Here is a 21,800-nt window from a genome sequence, read left to right as displayed (position 1 = left end):
CCACTTTACACACGTCACTCACTCCGACACATCGTCCGACCACTTTACACATGTCACTCACTCCGACACATCGTCCGTCCACTTTCCATGCGTCACTCCGACACATCGTCCGTCCACTTTACACGTGTCACTCACTCCAACACATCGTCCGTCCACTTTACACGTGTCACTCACTCCAACACATCGTCAGTCCACATGAGCCGACAACTCCGTCCGCTTTTTCACATTCAGCACTCGGAAGGTCTGTACCCGGTCCTGCATACACTTCAAATAGTGTATGTGCTTTCCTTTATGGTTATTTTCTCTGGGTGAGATCAGTATAAGGGAGAAGAGTGTACTGTAAACTCTAAATAGAAGACAGTCACAGCAAATTATCAAACATCTTTTAATAATTAATTTGTTTATCTATTTACAGCAAAAGGATGAACAGTCATTGTTTTCAAAGTAAAAATCACACTACATGGACATGTGCAGTCAAGAAAATAGCCTTTGATTCACTTGTCACAACTACCTGTCACCATTGACCAGATTTGCTCTGTCTTTCTGAGCAATAATAATGTAACATTTTGGTCAGCAGGAGTAAATTAACACTTGTGTCCTGTCGGAATTATACAGAATCATTTTTATACTCAATGAGATCAGGACAAGCAGTTTTTCTAGATTTCTGTAGTTCACTACATGATCTCAGCTGTATGTTTCTCCCACACCTATACATTCACACAGATGACCCTCAGCAGCAGGAGTGTTGCCTGGCTCTAGGGTCAGATGAGCTGTAGGCTGTCTACAGTGATGGACTCCATCCCCAGACTGTTCTCCAGGGCTGTGTGGTAGATCTCTATGGCTTCAGCCAGGGGCAGAGCGCCTCCTTCACTGGTCTCTATGATGGCAATGGTCTCCCCAAACTCATTACACATGATGGTGGGAGTGCCCTGGGTCTGCGGGGGTTAGGAGGCATTGAAAGGAGGACATAAGAGAAAAACATTAGAACAACAGATTTACCTATTTGACAGACATATACCCTCCCAGGTAGCCCCACTACACCCACCCTCCCTCCCTGGTAGCCCCGCCCCACCCCACCCACCTGCTGAAAGTCTGATGTCTGTATCTGGATCAGCTGAGACTGCCCATTGGCCAGTTCCACCTGTGACGTGTCCACCAGCGCCACGGCGGCGCTGGTCTCCATGGCAACCTCCGCGGCCGCCTCATCCGCCTTTCGCTGCCGGCGAGTGTGCGTCTTCCTGTGGTTCCGCAGGTTGGAGAAGGTCTTAAAGGCCTTGGCACACACCAGGCAGACGTAGGGCCTCTCCCCGGTGTGTGTGCGCCGATGCTCAGCCAGGTGCATGCTCTGGACGAAGCCCTTGTTGCACACCTCACAGCGGAAGGGCCGCTCCCCAGTATGCGTGCGGAGATGGTCGCGCAGGTGCGTGTTCTGCCGGAAGCGCTTGCCACACAGGTTGCAGGGGAAGGGGCGCTCCCCCGTGTGGATGCGCTGGTGCAGGGCCACCCCGGAGGAGGAGACAAACACCTTACCGCACGTCGGACACGGGTGGGACGTCCCCCTGGGAACCAGGCCATGGCTGAGCTGATGCAGACGCCAGTTGGCTGGAGAATTGAGCTTCTTCCCGCACACCATGCAGTCCAGGCCCCCTCGCGCGCTCCCACTGCCCCTTGGGTCCTGCGAAGTGGAGGGCTCTGACAGGGGCTCCCCGTCCGGGCCTGTGTGGGGCTTCCCCTCTGACCCCTCCCCTCCCCCCCCCACCGCCGCCTGGGCCTCGCCCTGGTGGACCTCGCGGCAGTGGCGGTCTCGCTGCCGCCGGTGCAGGAAGCCGCTCTGGCAGCAGGGGCAGGAGAAGGGCGCCGGAGCCCCCGGGTGCACGGCAAAGCGGTGAGCGGCCAGCTTGTTCGGCCGCACAAAGGTGGCGTGGCAGTCCGGGCACGGCCAGGGGGCGGGGTTAGCGTGGAGCAGACGGTGCTGACGGAGGTTGGACGACTGGGTGAAGGTCCGGTGGCAGACGTCGCAGCGGTAGGGGCGCAGGCCCGAGTGGGTGAGGTTGTGGCGCGACAGGTTGGCCAGGGACGAGAATGTCTTGCCGCAGTCGGAGCACTGGAAGGGCCGCTCCCCGGTGTGCGTGCGCAGGTGGTTGCGGAGGTGGATCTGCTTCTTGAAGGTCTTTGTGCACGCGGAGCACTTGAAGCGGCGCTCGGACACGTGGGCCGTGTGCCGGTGTTTGACCAGGCGGAGCAAGGAGGCGAAGGACTGAGGGCAGGAGGGGCAGGGGAACGCAGGGGAGCCAGAGGGGTCAGGGTCTGTAGACGAACATGGGTCAGCCGCTTGTCCTCCCTGATGGGACTCGACCCTGGCCCCCGGTGGCCCCTCCGCCTCCAGCCCGTTCTCTCCCCCTTCAGCCCTGCTCAGGGAGCTGGACGCCGTGTCCTCACCTGAGCCGTCCATCTCCATCTCTGCCTCAGTGAGAGGAGCCATCAGGTTGTCCTCGCCCCCGACCGGCTCCGTGGGGCTGCCCTCACCCTTGGCCTCATCCCTCAGGGCCCGGGCTCTCTGGAGGATGGACAGGGCAGACTGGGACACCCTCCTGGGAGCTGAGGGGACCTGCAGGGGTATATCAGAACGCATGCTAACATCAGACACAACGGGAGCATATTAAACTAGAGGGTCAGAATGTCAGCACACATTCTCCGGGGAGAAGACGTGCAGTTACCGCGGCGCCAGGGGAAGGCGTAGCCGAGCCGGGTTTGGTTGTGTGGGTTCTACGGTGGTACAGGAACTTTGTCATGTTGATGAAGGTCTTGGCACAGTGCTCACACCTGTGCAGTGGCTCCGCCGTGTGAGACTTCCTACAGAACACAGAGAAAAGGGCGACATAATACACATGAGAGACATTCCTCTCAGAGACCTGGGCACGCGGCGGACCAGCGCTGGGTCCGGTTCGGCATCTACCTGTGGATGATGAGGGTCATCTCTGTGGTGAAGCTGTGTCCACAGTCCACACAGAGGTACCTGGCCTCCCCGGAGTGGGTGCGCATGTGGGTTTGCAGCGACGCCGCCTTCTTGAACACCTTGTCGCACTCCTTGCACTCGTACGTGCCGTGCTCGTGCACTCGCCGGTGAGCGGCCAGCCGGTTGGCTGACGTGAAGGTACGCTGGCACTGGCCGCACTGCAGGCACTGGGGGGCATTCCTGGGGGTTTTAGTCAGGGTGCGTCTCCCGCCGCCTTTTCCCCTCTCCTCCCCCACCCTCCCCCCGTGATCCTCCCCTCTCTCCGCCTCTTCCTCCCGCCCTCGGTCCTCCTCGTAACCTGTCATCACCCCGTCCTCGCCGCTCTCCTTCTCCTGTGCCAGGAAGTGGTCCCCTTGGTGCTGTAGGAAGTCCTCGGGGGTCTGGAAGAGGAGGGCACACTCAGAGCACTCGTACGGGTGGAAGATCACCCCCTCCCCCTGCTGCTGGCAGTCCTCCCGGACGGCAGACAGAGCCACCTCCAGTCTCTGGAACCCGTTCTCTTGGACCCCCAACTTTCCTACCGAGTTCACCCCCAGAGGGGTGAGCAGGGGTAGTAGCTTGGCCCGCCGTAGTCCAGGGGTGCTGGAACCATCGGCCAGGGCCTGGGCACTGCAGATCTGGAGACGCATGGTGGCCGAGCCAGGGAGCGGGGAGACCGGGGGCAGGAGAGTGGTCCGTGAGGGGGTGGAAGGCGAGGGGGCGGGGTTGTGTTGTTGCTGCTGCTGCTGCTGCTGAGCCAGGACCTGAGAAGGGGGGCACAGACGCCAATGAGTGACAGTGACGAGCAGTTGCTCTGGATATGTGCGTCTGCTTAATGACTGACATGTGAAAAGTGGTTGTGAAAAATTGCCAATTTGATTGACACGAAGGGAGTACCAAGTACAGTACCTGTGCTAAGATCTCCCCGGCTTGTTGTTCGCTCAAGACAAAGTTCTGAACACTGACCAGTGGCGTCACGGTGCCATCGGGCTGCAGCACATACTCCTGAGGGAAAAGAAGACGTCAGAAGAAACAACTTTGCCTAGCTCCTTTGAGCTGGGAATCCACTTAATGGAGTTCACTGATAAAATATGCCAGTATTACTCACAGTCTCGGAGGCACTGTGTGTGCTGCTCTTGCTATGGGTCTGTCTGTGGGCCAGCCAGACCTCTGGAGAGTCAAACAACGCCAGGCAGTCTAAACACTGGTACTGGACGGGCCCCGACACTTGGCCCTCTGCCCCGGTTTCATCCGTCTCCAACACCTCACACAGCTCTGGGTATCACAACGCACACAGCCTTGAAACATGCCAGCACCTTTCACCCCATATATATTCAACACACACATCCACCCCTTCCTGTTCTCCACACGTCCCCTCTCACCATGCTGTTCTGTCTCCAGACCTGCTTCTCTCATGTGCAACTCCTGATGCAGTAGCAGTTCGTCGGGGTTCCTGAGGAGGGCACCACACTCCAGGCACTGGTACTGGCTTTCCCCGTACTCCGAGATGCCCTGCATGTCCATAGCCTCCCCATTGTCTTCCTCTTCCCCCTCTGGACCTGTGTGGATCTGCTGGTGCACCAGCACTTCTTCTAAGGTGTTGAAGAGCTGGTGGCACTCGCTACACATGTACTGGTGCTGCACATCGTACAGGCCCTCTGAGTCCTCCTGCTGGTCATCCATGGCTTGTGTAAGACGTTTACCAGGCCTACTTGCTTGTGTGTGAGTCTATGCTAGTCAACACAGGTGTAAGTGCCCTGGTCAGAGTTATATCCGTGGCGCGATCCCGATACAAGTGTGCCTTATATTTGAACAGAAAGAATCTTATTGGACTGACATTACTGTGTTGTAAGTCTGGGGCTTGAACCTGTGACAATGTGCCATGAAGTCTAGTTTAGCCTGCCTTTTTCTTCATGTCTTTCACTGCTACTCATGTCTTTGGAGGATGTCATAACAGGGAGTCTGCAAAAAAATAAATACATCTGTTAGTGTCTGCTATTTGGTATATCAACTCTTTCAAAATAATGTATGATAGGGTTCCATAAAATGGTTATATAAATACAGCTAACAGCTACACGCTAATTAGATAAGTCGACCAGCAGAAAAAGGTAAGCAGGGCAGTCTGCCAAACTATGGAAGACCGTTTGTAAGAGGTAAGGTTTTACAACACAAGCATGATTTTTACTCATATGTACACATTACTGTTTATAAAGCCACACTGCTCCATCTGAGAGCTGACCCTGTGTAGCATGCTACTAGCTTCAAGCTTGCAACATTTCCTGTGTGTTATCATGTGGCGAGCTGTTGGCGGCGCTCTCTTGGATTTCCCAGACCTCTTCGGAGACACCGCTCTCTCCTGACCAATGCTCCCCAGCTCAAGGCGGTCGTCAGGCGGCGCTATCCACTTTTCCCCGCAGGTCTCCAGTAGTAACGACAGGCCCTTCCTTCCCCTCCCGTTCAAAAAAAGCTTACCTTTCATCTACTGTCGTCGGACAATCCCTCGTGCCGTGTGGTAGTCACAAAGCTCCGCCAGCAGAAGCAACGATACAATAGCCTACAGTAACATATTTACGTGAATAATGCACCGATTTAAGAAGGCGCTTTTAAAAGCGTGCACCATTGAACAGAGAAACATCTGTGCGCCGGAAAAACATCGTTTGTCCGTCGATCGATCCACTGTTGTCGGCATGCTGGCCCGCCTCGCACTCTGGCCCTGTGACTTTGAAAAGCAATGATTGGATACATTCACTGTCACTCACCAAGCGGTCTTACCATGGGGGTGTTCGAGAGAATCAAACCGAGTGCTGTCGACCGCGGACTGACTGATCTACAAATTACCCTACTTCATAAATAACGACACATTATTATTTATAGATCAGTCAACCAATATAACCATGGTACATTGAATTTTATTATCCTCTTGAACGCTATAAACGTAATTACCGGGCCTTGCCAACAGGGTCCCCAAATAAAAACTTCCGACATATTCATTATTATGTCGCCTACTCCGTAACAGTCAACGCTGTTCATACTTTGTAGACCATTATGTGAAATTAACAAATAATATTGATATCTGTACTAATTATAATGCTTTTTGTCCATCTTTATTCTCTTTCTTGAATGTGTTCCGCATTCTAAAGGTATAATTGTTTAAATTGATTAATATAATATATATTATATTGATATTATATATATTATATCAATATATATTATATCAATATAACCATAATGTGATTATGTGAATTGGAGACTGTTTTAAACATGAACAAATATATTGAATTAATTCTAAAATATATTGGCTGACTCTCCTACATGTTCTACTTTATTCTGTGGTCATACTATTTCCTACTTAAACTGTTAGAAACCAATCAGTTGGCCAGTGTCTCTGATCTTTGGTGAGGAGGAGAACGGTAGGTGGGTTCTTAAATTTTCAAACAAGGTGAATATTTAGCATGTGTCTGAATAAAAAAAAAGTTTATCCCACTCCCTGGGGCATCCCTTTACAGTGGGGTCACAACCAACAGAACAGCAATGGTTTTACCATGACTCTGGAGCAAGCTTACCTGGATTAAATAACCTAGACAGTGTGTTGAGTTATTTTACAGTCTTTGAAAAGGTAGGGTCTCTGACATTTTCTGAGAATGAATAGGGCTCTGTGATGTGAGGATATGACAGAGCCGAATTACTTGTTGTATAGAAAAGGGGCCTATAACTGAGCTTTGGGGGACACTAGGAGTAAGACCCTGCAATGTAGACACAAATCCTCCCATTTCACCTTTTAGGATCAGACTGCCAGGTAGGATGCAATCTTACTGTGTCCAAAACCTGGGGTGCCCAGTCCTGAAAGGGAGGAAGATCTAATATCTCACAGTGTCAGAGGCAGCGAACAGTCTTCGGAGAAGTACAGATGTAAAAATAGAGTTGTGTTGGGCAGTGCAATTAGCATTTGTAACACAGAGGAGAGTGGTCTCTGTTGAGTGATCTGTGATGAACCCTGATTGGTTAGGGTCCGGAAGAATGTTCTGAGAGAGATAGCTGGAGATTTGGTCAAGCTAAAGTGTTTTTGAAAGAAAAGAACCGGCGGGATATTTATCTGTAGGGATACCAATTTATGAATTAGCTAGTGCTTTCCCCCGGCAGTTAGAGGAACACACTCTCCATTCTTCTGTTGATGAATGGAGAGTACATAAAGAAAAAAATACGTCTGCACTGCATTTATTTATAAATAAACATTATGTTAATTCATAATTGACACCCCTGCTTACATACAAAAACAAGTTAATCTTAATAAATATGACCAATATTGGTATTACTTTAAAGTCAACCAAACACGCACGCTGGCTGCAGGTTAGGAAGTAGTGTGGTCGGGTATTGTGCAAGTTCATTTTCTGCAGAACCCATCTTCAAAACTTCGTTACCCAGGAAGCAATTCTATCCGGCAGCGCGTTGCTGTGCGTGAAGTCTGGCCACTGTTCCAAGTGAAGAAGAAAGGGGGAGACGTAGCCGTACAAGCTAACTAGAACGATACCCTACCAATGCAGTTACATTTTTAACGATTATTTTAGAAAATATAGGTAATTTCCCTGCCTGCTTGCCTCTGAATCGCGACAACCTTTCCCCCTGCCCGGGCTTTAGCGCACACAGACATGAGCGGCAGCGGGCGGCCCAGGACCAGCTCGTTTGCTGAGCCTCCTGGAGCTCCCGGAGCCGCTGCAGCCGCCGCAGGATCGGCCGTTGCTGGAGGAAACTCCGCAGGAAAATCCGGGGCTTCACAGGCCACTGGGAGCAGTTCGACTGGCTTCGGAAATTTGAAACTAGCACGTGAGTATATTTAAATGTTTACTGAGTTGTAAAATAAGTGTCTACCTAAACTAGACAAGAATGATAAAATTGTCGATGTACTGATTTCGCAAAGCTGGGTCGCTTAGCTAGCTCGATAACATGGATGCTAGCTACTGTTAGCTGGCTAGGCTATGTTTTTGTAAACCAGACAGTGGGATGAGAGCTTTGATCGTGTGGGTTGCCTCTGGACGTTAACTAGCAGTAGCATTTAGTGAAACGTCTTTGCGATTTTAGAATGAAAGTAAATAACATAAATGGTTTAGAAATAGTCACGAAAGTACAGGATATTTCAGTGAAATGTGTCGTTGGAAAATAAGGGTAGAAAATAGGCATCGTTTGACCGATTAACACAGCTTGTTGAAATCAAACCAGATTCATGGTGTACAGTACTTTGCTAACAGTACTAGTTATTTACTGATGTCGGTAATCTCCGTTAAGGTTAGCATTTCTAACCAGCTAGGTCACCTGTCTAACTGAGTTAGCCTTCCTATTAGCTACTAGCTACAGTACATACTATAATACAGACAAAATGAGGACGTAGCTAGGTCAGTTATACAACTGTAGTTACTTTTCACAAAATTAACGTTAGTTAACGGATAGGAAATATAACCAAATTGTCTGGAACATTTTGCTTGAATATTTGCTCAAGTTAGTTGGGTTGTTCAAGAGCCGCGGCTCAATTAAGCTAAAACCTGTTAACGTTGGATAGTTAGACTCTCTTGTCTCAGTATAATTTCACTCACATTGCTGGGATGCATTGTGTCAATGTCGTGTTTATACAACTCAAGTTTTGGTCAACAGTTTAGATTGAGCAATGATGAGGGGGGATCGGGGTGTAGCTTTTATGTTAAACGTAATACCATATCACCATCATAGGTCTTTCCAAAGTTTATTTCTAATATTTGAATCATTACATGGCTGCATTTTAAATCAATGCTTGCTATCAATTTAGTCAAATATTTTGTACATTGAAGATTCATCCAAAGGCTCTCACAGTCTCCAATTGTCAAAGCCAGTGCAATTAAGGGGAATTTACAGAATGCCCAATGGTAGTTTGGATAAGCAGAAGCAGCAGTTGTCAGAAAATCTGAAAAACAATAGCTGCTTGAAATATTGCACTAAAATGTTCACGTCAAACACCAAATAGCCAATTTACTTAGTAATATCAAAGGACCTGGTTGAAGATTTACACATTTTGGTGGAACGTATTAAACGTTATTAAACCTGCATTGGTATCAAATCAGATTAGTTTGATTTGACTTCTAAAAACATTTAAGTTATTAATTCTTGCACTTGCCAGCTATTTTGATAGCCTTGCTATGTCAGATACTTTGACCAGTCAACTATGGCACTTCATTGTAAAAGTAGAGTCACTGGTGGAAACCTTTATGGGTCAGTGTGAAGGGATTTGTGTAGATGGAGTGATTTAGTGAGAGAAGGAAAGAAGGCACTGAATCATTGGATAGACAGGCTAGAGTTGGGAGATCAAGATGGGCAACAGTTGAGCAACACACAGCCCAGCATGTCTTCAGTGGTCCAGTCCTTATTCTAACCGTAATCGCTGATTATGAATGGGACCTGATTTGGTCTCTTGACAACAGCACACCCAGAAGGGTGTGCCCACTGATATGATTTCATGTCTGAATCATTTGCAAACCCTCCTGAAGGTGCTGAAACACCCACACCTTAATTCATATTGTGCTTAATGGTTGATTAATCAGATGTGGGTGCATGTGTTATTACATTTCTGGAATAAAATGGTGCTTTCAGGTCACCTGAGGTATATCCTTTTTGACGATTCTGTTGCCAACCAGTGTATTAACTTTGCAGAATGAATCCATCCCAGGACTGGACTTGAGCAACACTGTATTTCTTGCAGGGCTACTACATACCATGTGTTGCACACAAAGCATTTGGTATTGGAACAGCCAACCAGTTTCCAAAGCATATCAATACTAGCCAGTTAACTTCCCCTCTCAAAACTCAAGGATATTGCTGCTCTGGCATAAATAAATGCTGCTTGGCTGTGAAATGGCTTAATCCTTTTAGAGTAATGAGTGTACACATTCTTATGTTTACAGACGAGCAACGAGTTTGTGTCTAAATGCGCCTGAGTGTTCTGTAAATTGCTCTTCTCCCTCTCTCTCTCAATTGTCATTCATTGCTACTTTTCAGCCCTGCGTGTTAACTTCCTTCTCAGGAACCAAAGCTCTTCACTGGCAGCTGGTCTGTCTGACTGCTCATCTTAGCATTCATTATTAAAGCGAATATCGTGCCATGTCTGCTCCATATTTAATTCTCTCCCCTCTTGACTCTACTTTGCTAAGAAGCGGACGGCATTGAGTCAAACGCTATGAGCAATGTTTACAAATCATATGCTGTTCTCTGATTGATGTAAAATACTGTGTGGAATTTTCTGATGTATTCACTATTAGGTCTTTGCAATGGCACAGCATCATTGTCTATTGACATCAGTGCACAAATTGTTTTACTATGTTTGAACTTGTCTCACGGCGCCCAGGTCCGCCAGCACACAAATGTGCAAAGGCAACATGCCAAATGGTCTATTCCCTATTTAACATGTTTGATCTTTAAGGTTAAAAAACAAACAGCGTGAGGCAGTTAGACAATTAACGCAATCGAACAATACGTTTTAGAGTGAGATCAGCAAACAGTGCAAAATGAATCCATTGGGTGTATTTTTTTTTTAACTCTCAGCCTTTATCAACAATCGAATCCAATGCCTAACGGGGGTGTATTTCACTGAGTCTTTTTGCTTCCGGTAATAATGAGAGGGAGAGAATTGCAAGACAGTTTAAAGGTAGTAGCTGTTGGTAAATACCGTTACTGTGAATGTTACAATGACAAGTTAAATCTAAATAGTCAATGTGTTATATTGTTGGATTGTTTATTAAAGTCCTTAAATTGTGCTGGATGCATATGTTCCTGTCAAGCCATCTTTCAAACCGCTTCACTTACAAAAGTTTTAAAAAAACGTGCATTTAAACTAAAGGAAAACTCCACTATATCATACCAATGATAATGCTATGTGTGCATTAATTATAATGGTTGTACATAAAATCTTGCCGAACTAACACAAGATAATGCGAGTATGTTACATGAAATAAATAATAATTTGTAATAAATGCCCCTATTCTTTTTTTTCTTTTTTTTTAAGGTATGCTTGTTTACTTTCTGATTTTTATATATTCAAGATTTTTTTAGCAACTTAACTAATGTTGTTTATGCCTTATATTATTCCTGCCAATTTACCCGTCCATTCATACATGGCGTATATTCCTTCCATAGAGGTTTGGACTGGCATTTTGGAAGTTGTGTAAATCCAGACATCACTCAGCTGTACAAACCATTCAGTTCTCATGTACAAAGAGGAATAGCTGGGTTTAGCGTAGATGATGGCATCTTACACAAGTACATTTGTCTGTGGGGCACATAAAGCTTTTTTCTAATTGAAACTACTGACAAAGCGATTCCTTCTCCTGAGATTGAAGTTAATAATTGGAGGAAGTTCCTAATGTGTGTTTTCAACAAGACCATCCACTAATTACACTGCCTGGTTATAGAGGGTGTAGCAGACTTGCCAGTAGCACTGAGCGATCTCAAGTTGTTAGCGCGCATGGTCATGTTGAGGCAGGTGAATGGCGGGGCGAGGGCGAAGATGGCAATGCACATTTTCGCTGGGTGTGTTTGACTCTACTGTCCATTCAGGGTGATCACCGGCTCTGAATCATCATTATCAAGCTATTTGGTGCCAAGCCCTTGTTCTACTGTAGTTTTCCTTTGCTCTGTGTCAGTTCTCTTATTGTACAAATTTGCCCGTTAGTTCACCGGCATCATACTGACACATTCATCAGTACATTTGAACCCAAATCTCAAAACCGAACCATTTTATTTTGTTAGTGACCACCAGTCAAATGTCCTCACTTCTCCAGAGTTTTATCAAATGATTACATAAAATGTCAGTTAGTGCTCAACATACTAAGCTACATGTCTGCCCCTAACAGTAACTGTCGGGCATTGTAAGTACATTCCTTTGATCAAATAAAGGCCATCAGACAGTAAAACACTTTACAGAAAGCATTATTTCTTGACTCAATTACATTTCTGGTTTTAGTAGAAGGCCTTACAAAACTAAAACATTTTTTGGGGAATATTCTTTTTGACAATCTGTTTGATCAGAAAGAGAGAGCAGGAATGTCTGGAGGGAACTGAATATGAAGGTATTTTGGAGCAAACCTTAATCTCCTCTGCCAGAATGCTGAAGTTTAAGAAAGTACCCAGCCAAATCAACCAAGAAATGGCTTGCAAGAAAGAAAATATTCCCTGAAATGGCCCTGTCGGAGTCCAGACCTCTTCTATAGAAAATCTGTGAAATGACCTAATGATGACTCTTGAGCAAGATCTCACTCTCCTGAAGTGAGGCACAGTGTCTGCTGGTTGGTTTTACACAGTCACCAATTAGTAGCCATGGTGCCAAAACGGGTGGATTTGTGCATTATGGTCAATATGTAATTGAATAGGTATAGCTGTTGGATAGGTATTTCTGTTTTGTCTTCTTTAAATACAAAAACATCCTTGAAATGTGATATTTCATAAAAAATACTAACATACTGCATTGTTTTTTGCAAATATCAAGTAGCTTATTGACTTTAGGTCAAAGACCGATAAGACTTTGCATTTCATAGTAGTCCATGTGTAATCCTCCTCCATGACCCAGACACTGATAAGTGATTGAGGCAAGAAGTCAGTTGGTTTGTAAGCTAGCGGAAGGTTGTACCTGCCTACCTGATGGTAGACTTTCATTGAGGATACTCATGAATATATTCTCAACAGCCACTGATGTCGCAACCATATGATGTCTCATCATAGTATTTGTCGTTGACCATCATGTGCATTGGTTTCTGTATGACTTGTTCTGTGTCCCTGTCCCCCCCCAGGAGACAGTGGCAAAGTGACAACTGTGGTTGCCACACCAGGCCAAGGTCCAGACCGCCCACAGGAGGTGTCCTATACCGATATCAAGGTGATTGGGAATGGCTCCTTTGGCGTGGTGTACCAAGCACGCCTCATCGACAGCCAGGAGATGGTGGCCATCAAGAAGGTTCTGCAGGACAAGAGATTTAAGGTGCCGACCAAGTGCACAGCACTTCCACCAGATGTCTATAGCCACACTGCCCATTCCTCTAACATGATCAGGCTGGACTAAATGACACCACTCCATTTCTTTACTCCAGAACCGAGAACTACAGATCATGAGAAAATTGGACCACTGCAACATTGTCAGGCTACGCTACTTCTTCTACTCCAGTGGGGAGAAAGTAAGTAAACATTTGACTTGGAATGGCAGCTTTACCTTTTCTGCTGACAGTAAATCCATAGAATGAAAAAACAGGCTTATGAAATATACGATTCAAAGATGAATTTAACCACAAAATCGTTGCTCTTTTTTTTTCCCCCCACAGAAAGATGAGGTGTATCTAAATCTGGTGCTGGACTTTGTCCCAGAGACGGTGTATCGGGTGGCCCGGCACTTCAACAAGGCCAAGACCACCATCCCCATCATATATGTCAAGGTGCTTTGACTACCTCTCCTCTTCCCTTTGTCATTCCATTCTCCCTTGTTTCTCCTCATAGTTTCCTCTCTGGTACAGCTTCCTCACCCTTTTCCTCTCACTCTCTTCATGTTACTTTTTGTCTTACACCTCCATTGTTCCTCATTAAATGATTGCAGAGGTCTGTATTTAAATTAAATGGTAGCTACTGTATTTGAATCGAGAGGCTCTGATGAGGCAAAAACATATATGCTCTCGGACTCCTTTCCCAAATATCAGCATTTATTTTCTTCAATCAATTAAATGTATTTTATAAAGCCCTTTTTACATCAGCAGTTGTTACTGCTTATTCAGAAACCCAGCCTAAAACCCCAAACAGCCGCCAACACCCAAGGCAGAGACTTGTCAGGCGGAAACTAGATCTGCACCACACGGATGGACTTTCAACCCACCACAAACCACCCTGAGACAAGGCAGAGTATAGCCCACAGTTTTCTTCCATCGCATTACCGTAGTAATGGCGTATAGTTACTCAGCCCCCATAGTCACATTGGAGAGAGATGAACCCACTAGGCAAATACAGCTAGAAAGATTGGTCAATTGAGAGCCTTGCTGTTCACCTTCGCACCAGACTTCACTTGATCATAGGCCTTACGCTAGAGAAGTAATTAGCGGTGTCTTATATGGGCAATATAACATGGCCAAGAGCAATTCTTAGTCACGAAGCATCTCTGACACATCACTTAGCTGTGGTATAATGGCAATATACTGCAAACCCCTGAGATGCCCTTATTGGTATTATAAACAGGTGACCAACTCAATTAGAGCGGTAAAAAGTGATGTGACTTCATACCTGTGGTATACCGTGTCATGCCAGAGCATATCAGCCTTCACCTGTTTTATGAAAAACATTTGTAGTGTCCGCTTATGTTGAGCATATGTTGAATAGATTTGAACTTTGTAAATGGCGTCGGCTCTTTGCCAGTATTAATGGACTGTGTTGAATTTCTCTGTGAGTTTGGCTTCCTCACTTGCTCAGTTGACTCCTTTCTCTCTCCCTGCCTCTGCAATTCTGCCGCAAGTGCAGCCTTTGGGGCCAAGTATTTATCCCTGCACAGTCTGTTTGGCACCGTTGTTGTATAGCTTTAGAGTATCATGTCTGAACTGAGCTGATGCAGTCACCAGCCCACAGAATTGCCTTGAATTGCTGTATCGCACTGCTTACATCAGGCACAGGACATTTTAACCCGTCATCTTGTCGTACCTCAATCGCCAGTTCTGAATCTGAATGAGTTGTGGATCTTCTGCTGGTTGGTCTGCTGGGCACAGGGGGAACAGTGTTTTTCGGAGTCAATGATTCACTTCACTTTAAATTCATTGCGCAGTGATCTAGCTACCTAGGGCATGTTTTGCGTGCCGACAGGATGCTGTTGTCGCTGTTACACCCTCGTCAGGAGGAGGGTGAGTGAGTGGCTCTCACACACACACAAGTCAAGATTTTATCAGGACTAGAGTGATTCATGGTAACGTTTGACCAAATCATGGAACTTAGGCAAAATCATAAGTATTTTTTTTATGAACGTCTCACTCACTCTTTTTTCTTTTGCAAAGTGAAAGCTCTGAGTGCTGTTGGTGACCAACAGTAGCTGCCTTGACTAGTAGTAGGTTAAGTGTCTCCTGTGGTCTCCCTCCAGGTGTATATGTACCAGCTGTTCCGTAGTCTGGCCTATATCCATTCCCAAGGTGTATGTCACAGAGACATCAAGCCCCAGAACCTGCTGGTTGACCCTGAGACAGCCATTCTCAAACTCTGTGACTTTGGCAGGTTAGTACGTCTGTCATTGTGCACCTCTGGTTGCCTGGGTGAGTCTTACTGTCTTCTATTTGATTTGCCCACCTCTCTCCTCTTGTCTGCACAGTGCTAAGCAGCTTGTTCGTGGGGAGCCCAACGTGTCCTATATCTGCTCACGGTACTATCGCGCCCCTGAGCTAATTTTTGGCGCTACGGACTACACGTCCAACATCGACATTTGGTCAGCGGGCTGTGTGCTGGCTGAACTGCTGCTAGGACAGCCAATCTTCCCTGGGGACAGTGGAGTGGACCAGCTGGTGGAAATCATCAAGGTAGAGGAGGCCTGGGGCGGGGTGGAGGCTTGGGTCGGGGAGGGGAGGAGAAATATCAACCTTTGCATCTGAAATATGTCATTTGACATAAAACAAGATATTGCTCCCAGATATTTGACCTGAAACACACTCCCTAAGTCTACATCAGCACCAGCATGAAAAAACAAAAATCGGGAGAGCCCTAACTCAGTACCTTCATCTTCCACTCTTCAGGTTTTGGGTACTCCGACGAGAGAGCAGATACGAGAGATGAACCCAAACTACACAGAGTTCAAATTCCCCCAGATTAAAGCACATCCCTGGACAAAGGTATGCTCTTCTCAGTCCTGTCTCAATAACCTTTACAGCCTTGTTTCACGCTTCCTCCGGGTGAGAACATCCACTAGTGGGGCCGACGCCGAGACAACAGTGTTTAACCTGGGTCATTCTGAATCAGGTGTTTAAGCCCCGTACCCCGCCGGAGGCCATCTCCCTGTGTTCCCGTCTGCTGGAGTACACCCCCGTCACGCGGCTGTCCCCGCTGGAGGCCTGCGCCCACGCCTTCTTCGATGAGCTGCGCCAGCCCACCGCTCGCCTGCCCAGTGGACGAGAACTGCCCCTCCTCTTCAACTTCAGCCCTGTTGGTGAGTCGCCAGCGTACCCCCGGCGCGCCTTCATCCGCTCCCCTCCTTTGTGTGACCCCGCCCTTAGAAGCCGCGGTCTCCTCCCAAGCTTCCGTAATCCTGCTCAAGTTCCCCAGAATACGTCTGCAGGGGTGTACCCTCAGTGTGTTGCGTGAAGCTCATCTCTCTCTCACTCTCTCTTGTGTCTCTCTCAGAGCTGTCTATCCAGCCCCAGTTGAACTCTACACTAATTCCTCCTCACGCTCGCGCACAGACATTGCCTGCCTCACATGGTATGTACAACCTAGCAAACCACTAATTGAGATCCCGCGATTACTATGATGATCATTATCTGTAGATCATTATCCATCCCAATGCAATTCAGTGTTTTATCTTTCCATAAAGTTACACTACTGTATACATTTATGATATCTTCTGTTACTATGCAATTATATTGTCTTCTGCAAGTATCTTTTCATTATGATCTTGCAGGCATTCATCCAGCTTTGAACTAACTTTATTAACACAATGCGACCCAAACACCCTTATGTTTTTATGCTATGTTTTATTGACTTCTAGGTTGTGGCGTTGGATTTGTCTCGCATTTTTTTGCCTTTATGTCTCGTATGTCTGCGTGATGTGGGTGTATTCTGAGTCTTTTGTTAGATGTGGGCGGATTCTGAATAGTTTGGGCAATAAACCATGAATTTGTACGATACAGTATCAGCTAAGGCTGTTTTGCTCGATATTCATAATCGATACAGGATTAGTTAAAACATAAGGGATTCTATAAATGGAGATCATATGTTTTATATGTCTCTCAAGAAATGGATCATAGGTTATATTCACTGCTCAAAGAAAGTAAGGAAACACTTAAATCACACATTGGGTCTCGATGAACGAAATATATTAAAGATCACAATCTTTACTGTACATTGTGTCATTTGTTGAGAACATATCAACAGTCAAGGGAAATCAAAATCACCAACCGATTGAGAGCTGGATTCAAAGAATTGAAATCAGAGGCTGTTTCAACTCAGTGACTCAGTAGTGTGTATGGCCCCCACATGCATGTATGCATTCCTGACAATGTTTGGGCATGATCCTGATGAGACGGCGGATGGTGTCCTGGGGGATCTCCTCCCAGACCTGGACCCTGGACCGTCTGTGGTGCGACATGGCGGCAGCGGTTGCACCGATGCATGAAGTCCCAAAGGTTCTCAATTGAATTCAGGTCTGGGGAATGTGAGGGTCAGTTAATGGCCTTAATGCCTTCATCATCCAGGAACTGCCTACACACTCTGGCCACCTGAGGCCGAGCATTGTCCTGCACCAGGAGGAACCCAGGGCCCACTGCACCAGTGTAAGGTCTGACGATGGGTCTGAGGGTTTCATCCTGGTACCTAACAGCAGTCAGGGTACCGTTGGCTAGTATGTGGAGGTCTGTGCGACCCTCCAAGGATATGCCTCCCCAGACCATCTCTGATGGATGATGCTTCAGGCAGCATAACTTTCTTCACGGCGTCTCCAGACTCTTTCACATCCGTCACATGTGCTCAGTGTGAACCAGCCCTCATCTGGGTAGATACCGGGGCGCCAGTAACCTGCCAATTCTGGTGTTCTCTAGCGAATTCCAATTGGAGCAGCACAGTGCTGGGCTGTGAGCAAAGCTCCTTCGGTTCCTCCATGGTCAAACCAGCAGATACTGGTGCTGCTGCTGGGTTGATGTCCTTCTACGGCCCTGTCCAGTTCTCCTTGTGTAACTGGTCGCCTCCTGGTATCTCCTCCATGCTCTTGAGACTGTACTGGGGGACACTGCAAACCTCGTTGCAATGGCACTTATGGATGTGCCATCTTGGAGGAGCTGGACTGCCTGTACAACCTGAATGGGCTGCAGGTACCGCCTCATACTACCAGTAGTGTCAAGGACACTTGCAAAACACTCAACTAGAGAAGAATCAGTCAGGAAGGATTAGGTGAGAGCAATCATGCATGGCTACTACCTGCAAAACCATTCCCTTTTGGGGGTTGCCTTGATGTTGCCTTTCCAGTGCACCTGTTGTCACTCATTTGCTCTTAAACAGGTGACATAGAATCATTATTGTTTATGCTTCCTAACTGGACAGATTAATATCCCTGAAGTTTAATTGAATTGCTTTTATACTGTGATGATTACATGTTCCCTTAATTGTTTTGAGCAGTATATATATATATCTCAAGCTAACAAATGCTGGAACAAACTCCATCCTTCTCAGTTGCCTCAGACTTGGATATTCATTTCAAACTGGGCAAACTGTCTGTACCTATGAGATACAGGGTCATCATGTTATTGGCCATTTATTTTGAATTTACATTTGTTTTTGGGGTGTGAAAGCATTAATCGAGCGCCAGGCAGAATTCTTTATTTGTTAGTTTGTGTGTTTACCTGTGCATGTGCACGAAAGCTTCTGGGTATCTGAATTGTTCTGTCTGGAAGAATGTAAAACCTGAAAAGGTCAGATCTTTGGCCACTTCCTCTTTTGAATAGAATTTTGCCCACTTGGGATATTAAACCAATGACCTGGTGATATTGTGTGTCTTCCACCAGAGGGCAGTGTGTCGGACAGTCCCGCCCAGACCAGCTCAGCACCTGGATCCATCAACAACAGCACCTGAACACCCTTCCTTCTGTCCCCTTTTCTCCCTGTCTTTCCTCTTTTCCACTCCTCCCTTTTCCTCCTTCCAGTCCTTCTTCTGGCTCCAAGCTTAGAGAAACAGCTACTACACATGCATACGCAAACACTCAAACAGCCACTCTCTCTCACACACACACACACACACAGACAAAATCATCCCTTGAATATTTCTATTATAAATGTAAAAACTTTCTGGTGCGTATATGTTGATGGTAGTTACAGTGGGGTGGAGTTGTGGAAAATGACTGAATCTGACGAAAGCTAGACTGTATTCTAACCTTTCCAGCTGCGTTTTATCTTTTCTTTTTAAACTTTATTTATTTGAAAGTGCCTTTGTTTTGGTGATGTATGCCAGTAAATGGAATAGGGTGAAGTTGAGGCCTTTCTCACTTCAGTTTAGACAATGTACCACAGTCTTCAGTTATAGATGTTTAAAAACCCAACGGTTCTATGGTCCGTTACCTGACAAGTCCCTGACAGAGGTTTGTGAGCCCTGACAACGTACATCTTCCTCTGCCCAGACATTTACTCCAAAACCAAGTCCAAAGTGTTCGTTTTTTTATTTGCTTCATCGAATTCGATACCAAACTGCGGCATATTAATTTAGACTTTCTGTATCGTTTTAAATTAGATGATTTTAAAAGCTTTTATTGCACATGTTAAAATGTTCTTCAAATGAGGTAACTACAAACTGTTTCATCAAACTGTTTCTGAAAAGAGATGTTAAAATGATTATTGATGAGATTTATTTGAATAATAGGGACCTCTTTTATATGTTTTTTTTTTTTCTATTCAAGTTTATTTCCTTAAGTTTAGCAGGACGTGTATAGACAAGGAGCAAGCTATGCACTTCTCCAAAGACAGAGGAACTGCTAATGCTACCTTTATCTAGGGATGGATAGGGCTCCTAATTTCACTCTTATCAGTGGCCATTCAACCCAAGAACCAAAGCCTAGGTTAGAGGGTTACTTGACACTGAGGCTACTGCTTCCTCTCTCTTCTCAACTCAGTCTAAATGCACAGCTGCATTGCTTATAGGGGAGATCTGAAGTGTGTATGTGCATGTGAGTGTGTGCATTGAAATGAAAGCGCTAAATAGCATGCGAGTGTGTGTCCTTGTGTGGGTGTGTGTCCCTGTCCATCTCCATCAACCCACTGTAGCACTGTTTTCTTTCTTAGTGTAGATCCTTACAGCGTCACAGTCAGATTTGGCATAATGAAATCCATTTTCATCCAACCACACCTGTTCTCCCTAATCACTGCACAAAGACAATAGGTTGAAAATAAGGGGGGGAGAGAATGCCCTAGAAAAATCCTCCCTACACTTCTGGAGCCTCCCATTCAGATCTTTTCCTTCTGCTTTTCCTGCCCTCTCATCCCCTCTGTCTCTCACTGCTAAACTGTAAATATCAAGTACCTTTTATTTTGTTATTTTTTTTTTTGTTATTGTTATTATATTGTTCTTGTAATTTCATTTTATTTTCTCTAGCGGAGGGGTCCTGGTTTAGCAGCGACCAGGCTCTGTCTCCTCAGTCTGTAAATACAATTTCATTTCAGTCCCTGGTTCAGGGGGAAAAAACAGAACAAAATGTTTCTCTTGTTTTTCTCTCTCCCTCCATTTCTCTCTCGTTGCCTTTCCCTTTGCCCCATAAATGTTATGATCATTTTATTTATTGTATTTTAGGGTTTTATTTTGTTTCTGAGGGGGGGGGGGGGGGGGGGGTGGTTGTCAGCTTGTATGGTTTGTTTTATAAAGATGTCAATTCCCCATGTTCATGCAAAACAATCCAACGTCCAAAATACTGTCTTAGAACTTGGGAGTTTTTTCCCAATGAAGATCCTGTATTTGCAATTACACATCCTAGTCAGTAGGTATAACTACAGGGTTTTTGTATCAATGTGAAGGGAATCCCCCAATACTGGGTTTATGGTAGTCTAGCTGATGTCCTAATAGTATACCTGGTGGATCCTATGTCAGGGTATTGGGGAAATTGCGTGGGGTGGGGGAGGGTGAAAATGTCTTATGATGCATCCCTCCTGTGTTCCAAGTGTTTTGTGTAACATGGGTAAACCTGTTACTGCTGTCTGATTACATGAGTGAATGATTGAACTGACAAATCTTACAGAAGTCTGGGTATGTTTCTCAAATATCTATGCCCCTTGTTTTCCCAAAATGAAGACATGACAAAAATGCTTTTTGTGTTTTATTTCCCTCTCTTGTTTTGGTTTTATTTTGTGGTGATCCTGTTCTTTATCGCCCTGCCAAAGGGTTATACCACATCACTGCTGGGAAAAGAGCGGTTCTGACGAGTGGATGGAGAGAGAGAGGAATGGAGGGAGAGAGACTGTGTTTTTGTTTGTTGGTATAAATAATTAAACTCATTAATAAAGTGATGAAACTACCCTGGTCTCCAAATACAGAAGTGAATTGTGCACCACGTAAGGAGTCGTGTGAATGGCCATTAAAATTAATCTGCCTTTATTGACCATGGATGGATTTATGGATCAGCCTGTTTTGGCCTCAACTGGGTTTAAAGTGTTTGCACTTCATAGCGTTTATTTAAAGGACATGCCAATAAGTAGAAACAGAGTTTGTTAATGAAGTCAGAATGGCAGTAATGAGGCAGCTGAGCAGGGGCCAGCCTGCCATGAGGCGCTAAGGCTTTATAGAGTGTTGCTACAGCTGATCCATCTGTGAGAAGGCCAATGAGCCATCCATCAGGAGGACTTGCTCTCCTATCCACTTTTTCCTCGCTGGCAGATCAAGATTAAATCTGCCTTTCACTCATGACACCATGCCTTATGATTCGGAACTAGAGGAGAGACATGCCATGAGAGGCTAATTGTAGACTGGCTTTCTTCAGTTTTATAGTTCTCATTACAGTTTTTCCTCAATTGCTTACAAGCATCGGTCAGTACTGAAACCACAATAACAAAACTCTTCACACAGTGTGCATTACCAACATGCATCGTTGCAAAACCGTGAATT

At 45.9% G+C, this 21,800-nt stretch overlaps 2 protein-coding genes across 4 annotated transcripts; one reads left to right on the top strand and one right to left on the bottom strand.

Moving 5' to 3' along the window:
- Nucleotides 1-371: 371 nt before the first annotated feature.
- Nucleotides 372-5,690, bottom strand: znf526 (zinc finger protein 526). Of its 2 annotated transcripts, XM_020040950.3 has the most exons (9): nt 5,468-5,690; nt 4,378-4,957; nt 4,104-4,270; nt 3,905-4,000; nt 3,538-3,759; nt 2,957-3,396; nt 2,718-2,853; nt 1,082-2,608; nt 372-935 (listed from the first exon to the last, which is right to left on the bottom strand). In XM_020040950.3, exons 2-9 carry the CDS (start codon nt 4,676-4,678, stop codon nt 762-764), a joined length of 3,063 nt encoding a protein of 1,020 aa, XP_019896509.2. In that variant the 5' UTR covers nt 4,679-4,957; nt 5,468-5,690; the 3' UTR covers nt 372-761. The 2 variants fall into 2 exon arrangements, with proteins under 2 accessions (XP_019896509.2, XP_010901607.2); XM_010903305.5 differs by having other exon boundaries at nt 2,957-3,759.
- Nucleotides 5,691-7,413: 1,723 nt separating this feature from the next.
- Nucleotides 7,414-21,214, top strand: gsk3ab (glycogen synthase kinase 3 alpha b). 2 transcript variants are annotated; one of them, XM_010903307.5, is made up of 10 exons: nt 7,415-7,816; nt 12,796-12,983; nt 13,093-13,176; nt 13,321-13,431; nt 15,105-15,235; nt 15,330-15,534; nt 15,748-15,843; nt 15,971-16,157; nt 16,352-16,429; nt 18,724-21,214. In XM_010903307.5, the coding sequence occupies exons 1-10, from the start codon at nt 7,642-7,644 to the stop codon at nt 18,789-18,791; spliced, it is 1,323 nt and encodes a 440-aa protein (XP_010901609.1). In that variant the 5' UTR covers nt 7,415-7,641; the 3' UTR covers nt 18,792-21,214. The 2 variants fall into 2 exon arrangements, with proteins under 2 accessions (XP_010901610.1, XP_010901609.1); XM_010903308.5 differs by lacking the exon at nt 16,352-16,429 and having other exon boundaries at nt 7,414-7,816.
- The last annotated feature ends 586 nt before the right edge of the window (nt 21,215-21,800 follow it).

This window comes from Esox lucius, chromosome 20, assembly GCF_011004845.1.
Source record: "Esox lucius isolate fEsoLuc1 chromosome 20, fEsoLuc1.pri, whole genome shotgun sequence".
Lineage (NCBI taxonomy): Eukaryota > Metazoa > Chordata > Actinopteri > Esociformes > Esocidae > Esox > Esox lucius.
This window is presented reverse-complemented; position numbering and strand designations above follow the sequence as displayed.

Bases quoted from the DNA above. Each gene is read 5' to 3' on its own strand.
- znf526 (XM_010903305.5), bottom strand. From the start codon at position 4,678: ATGGATGACCAGCAGGAGGACTCAGAGGGCCTGTACGATGTGCAGCAC. The intron at 4,271-4,377 runs GTGAGAGGGGAC...TGTGATACCCAG, and splicing joins TCTGGAGACAGAACAGCATG to AGCTGTGTGAGGTGTTGGAG. The intron at 4,001-4,103 runs GTGAGTAATACT...CTTTTCCCTCAG, and splicing joins CACACAGTGCCTCCGAGACT to GAGTATGTGCTGCAGCCCGA.
- gsk3ab (XM_010903307.5), top strand. From the start codon at position 7,642: ATGAGCGGCAGCGGGCGGCCCAGGACCAGCTCGTTTGCTGAGCCTCCT. The intron at 7,817-12,795 runs GTGAGTATATTT...GTCCCCCCCCAG, and splicing joins CGGAAATTTGAAACTAGCAC to GAGACAGTGGCAAAGTGACA. The intron at 15,844-15,970 runs GTATGCTCTTCT...ATTCTGAATCAG, and splicing joins AAGCACATCCCTGGACAAAG to GTGTTTAAGCCCCGTACCCC.